This window comes from Mus caroli, chromosome 14 (genome assembly GCF_900094665.2).
Source record: "Mus caroli chromosome 14, CAROLI_EIJ_v1.1, whole genome shotgun sequence".
Classification (NCBI taxonomy): Eukaryota; Metazoa; Chordata; class Mammalia; order Rodentia; family Muridae; genus Mus; species Mus caroli.
Genome location: NC_034583.1, coordinates 39,325,149 through 39,333,229, shown reverse-complemented (window position 1 = coordinate 39,333,229; position 8,081 = coordinate 39,325,149). Strand labels below are relative to the sequence as shown.

Sequence of the window (8,081 nt, the reverse complement as noted above, 5' to 3'; positions counted from 1 at the left end):
CTGTAGCTGTCTTCAGATGCACCAGAAGAGGGCATCAGATCTCATTATGGATGGTTGTGAGCCACCATGTGGTTGCTGGGATTTGAACTCAGGACCTTCGGAAGAGCAGTTGGTGCTCTTAACCACTGAGCCATCCCTCCAAACCTGAAGCAAAGTTTTAATTAACCAGTTTACAAAACGAATATGTAAGCCCTCCAGTAAAATGAACCATTTATCTGGCTGTTAACAATGAATTTTGATTATTTATAACCATTACTATGTATTAGTGGAGGGCATGTTCCATAAGGCACTGAGGGAGGCAACAGCAGAACACGGGAGAATTCTTCAAGACTTCAACTTCTCAAAGACCAGAAAGTCTGTAAAACTGAACCAAGAGAAAAGAGACAGAACACAGCCAGGTCTGAAGGGTATGCCTGTAAAATCCAAGCGCTAGAATAGGGCAGGCACTTAAGTGTTAGGTCAGCTGGGCTACATAGGAAGCTACTGTCTCATACAAACAAACAACTAATGCACTTAGCATCAATGCCTAGTTTACACTTCCCAGGAAATAATGGGTCTTAAAAAGTCCACAAGTTAAAAATATTAATGTATTTCTAGTTCATCAAGGTAATCATTACCACATGTGAAAGCCACGGGGTGGGGAGGGATGGTGTCTTAGAAACCTTCAAGTTAAAAATATTAATGTATTTCTAGTTCATCAAGGTAGTCATTACCCCATGTGAAAGCCACGGGGTGGGGAGGGATGGTGTCTTAGAAACCTTCAAGTCCTCAGAGTTCTTCACCTACAACAGCTGACAGCCTGAACGACAGAAACTTACCCCTGCGACTGCAGTGGGGCTGTGAAGGTACTGGGAACCCAGAGACTGAGCAGGAAATAAGATCCCCTGCCCTACTTTGGAGACTGGCCTGCCTCTCCTGGCTCCTCTGCAATGAAGTAAGTGGGTCCTCTGAGCTATCCTCATCAAATGCAGATTTTATCTTGAGAAACTCCAGCTAATCAATAATTATCTCTGTAGTTCCTAGAGTGATTTTATGGCTTCAAATAAGCAATTATATAAACAATTGTTTTAACTTTTAAAACACACACTCCTAAAACATGTGAAACCCTGGGTTTAATTCCCAGCAACACACACACACACACACACACACACACACACACACACATACACACACACACACACACACACATACACAAATAAACACACATACACACACACACACAAATAAACACACAAACTCCAACAACTCAAACTGCTAAAAACATACCTCAAAGTTAGCCAACAGAGTAGAAAACAGTAACTTCAAAAAACTTTAAGGATAAGCCGGGCAGTGGTGGCGCACGCCTTTAATCCCAATGCTTGGGAGGCAGAGGCAGGCGGATTTCTGAGTTCGAGGCCAGCCTGGTCTACAGAGTGAGTTCCAGGACAGCCAGGGCTACAAAGAGAAAGCTTGTCTCGGAAAAAAACAAAACAAAACAAAACTTTAAGGATACAAATTTTAGAAAACTAGCTATACCCTGATTAAAGGAAAGGCTAAATCTTTATATATGCCTCCAACTGAGGAACTAAAGCTAATACACATGAAACAAATAGAGAACAATTAAACAACTGCATATACATTGAAATGCTGAAGTACAGAATGGCTAAGTATTCAATATGCACACAGTAGGAATCTGAGGAAATGCAGAGGGATGGAGGGCCTGGGGAGTCCAAGGAGGTTTTAGTTTGATTACTGTTTTTTGAGACAGGGTCTTATATAGCCCAGGCTGCCCTCAAACATAACTCAGACTGGTTTTGAACTCCTAATGTTCCTTCCTCCACCTTCCAAATGCTGGGAATACAGGGGGCGTGCGCCACCACACCTGACTGATTTTATTTGAAGCAATGTAAAAGGAAAGGCAAGGTTGAAGAGACTGAGTGCTAGGATTACCACAGAGAAACCACTAAGTAGACAAGGGTGCGTGAGGTCATATTTAAAAACTGTAAAAATGATTTTAAGAATGACAACAGAAAAATTAGAGTAGATTTAGACCCAAAAGTAGGGTCAGTACATGTGCGGCTGAGGTCAGAACGTGTTCAACTGAGGCAAGAAAGTGACAGGAGGAGGATGGAAACTTCATCTCTGGGATTTTGGTCTAAAACCACACACACACACACACAAACACACACACAGTTTCCTATCAACACTTGTAAAGTGCCGTATGGTTCCCGCTGTGTTCTTATCGGACAGTTCTACCCTATAGAGTTATCCCACCCCTAACGTGCTCATTAACTGAAGGACAGTTTTCTCTCTTCAATCCAAACTATCCTTTTTCCACATTAGAGGATCAGGAGAGTAGCAAAGATGAAACAGGAAAAGATACGTTCAGTAAAAGTGAGCGACTGCCTGTTTAGTGGGAGCAAGGGAAGGTGGACTAGGATGGCAAGATGCACGTGTGCTGTTTGCATCCACAGCCCTTGGCCTTAGGAACCCGCTCCTCTCCAACAGCGATGTGTGGGCAGTATGCTAGTCATGTTCTTCTCAAGAGGCGGGGGCTCAGACTTCATACCGCCAAAGCTATCTATGGAATAGCTTAGGAGCCCTCCCACAGCTGCTCCAGTTTCTTCCCTCTGCGTGTCCTCACGTAGAGCCACACAGCATGAGGACATGGGATCTGAATGATGATAAACATACTATGACCACAATGGGGCAAAAGGCCTAAAAGCTGAGCTCAGTAATGAAGGAAGGAAGCAAGCAGAAAAGGAGGTCAGAGACATCAGTACTCAAACTCCATCTTTAGACTTCTCAATGGTGCTAGCCAGCGAATGGCTTCGTTTTCTGTTTTAACATCATTTAAAAAATTAACATTACCATTGATTTCATAGGCTCACTCAGAAAAGTACAACCCATGGGTTTACTGAGAAGCAACAAAATTAGAAAAGGCTTTATTTATCTTTACACAGAAGGTAATCTGCGAGAGTGAGGGCAGTCCTTTACATAGTACACTGCAGACAAACTCCATTCATGGCTTCACATGGAAGCAAAAGTCTCACAAAGAGAGATAACATGACACTCTCTCAAAGAACTGCCATCAAAGAAGTGGCAGCAGCTTCTGGTTCAAACAGTGGACGTGAGGTCTGTGCTGGCAGCAGGCACTCAGCAGGCAAGTTCTGCACCATCATTCTGGGTTTGTTCCTAGAAGCTCACTGTAATGACAGTAGTCAGCCCAGCATTTTCAGATACCTTCTCACTGAATCCCATTTGGTACCACTCCTACTGAGAATGCCACACGTCCTTTAACAGTGTGTCTGAATCAAACAGATGCACAAAAGAGGCTCTCCTCTTAGCAGATGAGATCCCCTAGAAAATGAAAGCTTGTGCGGTACAAACAGAAGAATGTCTTCTCACAGATTACAACTCAGAAGCCCTCAGAGGGTCAGAAACACAGGACAGTCTGGATCTGGAACAGGGAGAGCCGCCAACAAAGGTGAGAAGACAGAGACAGGCAAGAAACACAAGGGGAGGGAAGAAATGAAGTCAGCCAAACCTGTGACGACAGATAGGACAAGATTTCCCCAAGCGTTTGCTTTTCATGTGACTCTCTCCTCCAATCGGGTCATTATGGGAGGCTGGAGAGATGGTTCCAGGGCTCACACCACTGGCTGCTCTTCAGTTCAACGCCCACATGGCAGCTCACAACCATCTCTGTAACTCTAGTTCTAGGGTTTCCAACATTCCACAGCAGCCACCATACATGGTACATACATGGCCATACATGGTACACATGCACACAACAAGAAAAACTTGAAAACTAAAGTTTTTTAAATTCTCATTAAATTCTGGTCCTAAAATCCTTTCTATTAATACCTTATGGCATAACTTCCAGTCTTTTTAAAGCCAAATCCTTTATCTGATGACTAGAGTAAACAAGTTTTTTGAGGCTGGGAAACTATAATCAATACACTAGCAGAGGGCCCACTCTTCACACACAGCTCCTTATTTATTCACACCTAGTCTTCCCAATGTCATGCAGAATTACCTTCACTCCTTTCTAGCAACAGCCCCACAGATCTTAACCAACTGCAGCAACAACTCAAATATCTAAAGTCCAGACTTTCATCGAAATGGGTATGAATGAGAACCGAAGGTGAGCTTCATCATGAAGCAAACTGCCATCTCAACCCGGGGCCTGTGAAACCAAACAGCTCAAGTGCTTCCAAAACACACTGGTGAGTCAGGCACAAGTCCTGGGGGAGTAGGACACTCACTGACAAATAAACCGCTCCTTAGAACTGCCACCTAGCACAGAATCTCCCGCACGCATGTTACACCTTACAGCTCCCCAGTCTCTCTGACTTCAGAGTCTGCTTTCCAGACAAGCTGTGCTGCGCTGCGGGCTGGGCTCCTAAGGAACCAAGCAGTAGCCACTCCCGTGGCTTTTCTGGACAAAGGCCAAGCTACAAATCTCTTCAACCTGGACTTGTTAGCCAAAGGCTCTACAGGTCTTAGAGGTAAGCCCCATCCCTAAAACTCTCCATCATGGCCCACTTCTTGGGGACGGGGGTGGGGCCTGTCTGGACTCCAAAGCTCTCCAGCGCAACATACTTTGAAATATAGGTGAATACTGAATGTCTTCACAGACTGTGCTAGTGTTCGTGGTTTTGCTCTCTCCTCCTCCCCCACCCCCACCCCCCCCACACACCGAGTCTGCTCTGAAGGAGACTGAGCCACACAGATCTAGACAAAGTTTAAGATCTCTAGAGAGGTGGCCACTGTGACTTAGATCACACCTGGGTTCCTTAGACACTGGAATGTGAGGACCTTCAGAGCCTTTAAGTCATCCAGGGCCCTGGATGGGCAGGGCAGCTGTAAAGCTCTGCCGTGCCTTAGGGATTACTGTCCTGATGAACAGCACCTGGCACCACCGACCTACACTAATCTCCCGATCCAAAGTTCACCTGGCTGCCCCTCCCGGCATGCACTAGCCATCTCTCTTCTCATAGAGAGCATGGCCAGCCTGAGCTGTGTTCCACTCTTCCCCTCTGTCCCTCTTAGTATGAAGTGTCCTATGTAACTGCTTCTGGGCCCTCCTGTCACTACGAGCAGTCAAGAGATGTGTGCTTGACCTGACCGCCAGTGCTTCTATGCAGGTCTACTTTCTTTTCAAAGCCTGAGAAAAAGCAACATTCACAAAATCACCTGCTAAAATCTATCATTTCACATTCGGAAGCACTACTGACAAAATGTAAGTCGCCTGACCTCAAAGGTAGTCCTCAAATGTGTGATATTACATACGTTACAGCCTAGTCTTGGGGTGGGGGGGCTGCAAAACAGAGGCTTATTGCTGAGCTATAATCACAGAAAACCAAATGTCCCCGATGAAACGGGGGGGGGGGGAGCAAGAAACACCTGGATAAATTACATCATCGGGGGATTATTATTTAAGAAGAATGTTGGATTGATTCAAGCTCCCCTTCTTTGCAAGACAAAGTTCATTCAAGATCTGCTTGTCTTGGTCATTCGCTAACAAGCAGATTACTGGCCAAAAAAAAAAAAAAAACCCAAAAGATAAAGCCAACTAAATTATCAGCCCTCCAGTTGGTTCAGCCCCCGCGCACCCTTTCCCAGCAACTGCTACATCAAACCATCAAACTGAGTTTAGCTTCCTGAAGACACAGTGAACACCCTAATACCCCTCCCACGCCCAACCCCCAAGATCCCTCATTACTAAACCGAATGTCCTTAAACTGTACTACTACCGATGCTCTCCGAAATGAAGTTTAAGCACCTGACAATTATTACATCCAAACTGTACTAAGCCGAGATCCCAAGATTTTGGTTCAAATCTGCTAGGACCGAACTTCCTTTTTCTCCCCGCCGGTCCTCCCAGCCCTTCCGCGCGCCAAGGTCGCCACTCGGGGCCTGCAGTGACATCACGGTCTGTCTCGGTAGAGCCCTGACATCACCGGCACGCCGAGCCTCGGCACTATGACCTCACCACCGCAGGCTCCCGCGCCAGGGCCCCCCGGGGAGGGTGGAGGAGACGTGCCGCTCACCTGCACGGGGACACCCGGAGCCCCGCGCCCCGCACGCAGCCCACCCGCGGCGGCCTAGCTCGGGTCGCCGGACTCCGGGCCCAGGGAGCAGCCGGGCGCACGACCTCGGGGCCAGGCCGCGAGGACGGCTCTCTGGAGGACGCGGCGGCGGCACCCCGAGCACGGCGAGCCGCGGTCCCCGCCCCCAACGCTCGGCCCTGCCGCGGGGAGCAGCGGGAGCCGCCACGGTGTCCACCTGCCCCGCGCCCCGCAGCCCCGCGCCCTCACCCGGCCCACCTGTGCTTCTGCCGGGCCGGGGCCTGGCCCGGGGCTGCGGCAGCCCGATGCGGCGGCGGCAGGCCTGACTCGCTCCCCGACACTGAGGCGGACCAGGAGCTCAGCGCTGAGCGGCGGAGCCCAACGCTCGCCCCGAAACCCATTTGTTGGCTAAACCGGCGTGACATCACGCGCCGGCCCAATCGACGGTTGCCCGGGGGCGGGGCCGCAGAGCCTGCGTGTGCCAGCGCCCCCTGCCGGCGGCCGCGAGCGCTGTGGGGAGAGATGGGAGCTGCCAGGACAAGCGCCTACAAGCCTGGTGCGGCAGAGATTGGGGAGTTTGAGTGTCACTGCACAACAAGGACCCTAACCCTAGAGCACGGTTAGAGTGACAAGTTCATTAACAATCCCAGGTGCTCCAGAATATGTTAATATGTTTGACCCTGTTAGATATCCAACATGTCTGGATCCTAATATTGGTTCTACCACTAGCGTATGGTTCTATTTCAATTTTTTTTTTTTTTTTTGAGGCAGAGTTTTCTGCCTCCCCAGTGCTGGGATTAAAGGCGTGTGCCACCAAGCCCGGGTCATCTATTTCAAATTTTTAAAATGAGCTATTTAGCAAGCCCATCATGGCCCTGGGTTTGATCCCTGGTATCCTATACACTGGGCATGTTGCTTCATATCTGTAATTCCAGAGTTTGGGAGGTGATGTCAGGTGCACCACAGGTTCATGGTCACCCTCAATGGCAAAGCAAATTTGGGATCAGCGGGGGCGGGGTGGGATCCTCTCAAGAACACTGGCTGCTCTTCCAGGGGAACTCAATTCCCAGCACACCACAAGGGGGTTCGAAACTTGTCTGTAACTCCAGCCTCAAGGAATCAGACGTCTTTTTCTGGCCTCCACAAACACTGCATGCACATAGACAAAACACTATACACATAAAAAAATTTTATAAAAGAATATATTTTCCATAAAATTATGACAGAAGTACCTACCAGAAAGTACATAAACTTTAAAGTTGAACTGCTAATCTACAAGAGCCTTGTAAACTTATCAATGGGGAAAAAAAAAGAGAGATGGCTCAGCATTTAAGAGCACTAGCTGCTCTTCCAAAGTACCCAGGTTCAATTCTCAGCACTCTCATGGTGGCTCACAATTATCTGTTACTTCAGTCCCAGGGGATCCAAGACACACATCTGGTGCAGGCAAAATAGCTATATACACAAAATAATTTTTTAACAGCCTCAAATCAGAAAATAAAAAACCTCTTGTGAAACGTGTGTGTGATATATATGTGAAGTCTTAAAGAATCAAAATGTAGAAATAGGACCAGTGAGATGCTGCAGCAGACGAAGGTGCTGACACCAAACCTGACAACCTGAGTTCAATCCCTACGACCCACCTGGTGGGATGAAAAGATGTCCTCTACATGTGGGCCGGAGTATGTGAAACACCCCCCCCCTCGATACACACACACACACACACACACACTTGCAATTTTAAAATATAAAACTAAGCCAAGCATTGTAGTACATATTTGTAATCCCTGAATTTGGAAGGCTGAGACAAGAGGTTGCTGGCAGTTAGTTCAAAGCCACTCTGGAATACTTAGCATGTACCAGGTCTCCTGGGCTGTATCCCTTTCTCATTTCCGTGATCAAAATACTTAACAAAAGCATCTTAAGAAATGAAGAGCCGGGCGTGGTGGCGCACGCCTTTAATCCCAGCACTCGGGAGGCAGAGGCAGGCGGATTTCTGAGTTTGAGGCCAGCCTGGTCTACAAAGTG

At 47.7% G+C, this 8,081-nt stretch overlaps 1 protein-coding gene across 5 annotated transcripts in view; it reads right to left on the bottom strand.

Annotated features, from left to right (window-relative positions):
- The window catches only part of Fbxo34 (F-box protein 34), a 62,311-nt gene extending 55,843 nt beyond the window's left edge, over nt 1-6,468 (bottom strand). For 2 of the 5 annotated variants that reach the window (XM_021182315.2, XM_021182314.2), the window contains exon 1: nt 6,312-6,393. Coding sequence is in view for 1 of the 5 variants with exons in the window: in XM_029468927.1 (XP_029324787.1) it covers nt 6,312-6,454 (143 nt within the window). In the remaining 4 variants the exon portion in view is untranslated. Of the gene's footprint in view, nt 1-6,311 lie in introns of all 5 variants that reach the window. The other 3 variants (XM_021182313.1, XM_029468927.1, XM_029468928.1) reach the window with 3 other exon arrangements.
- Between the last annotated feature and the right edge of the window lie 1,613 nt (nt 6,469-8,081).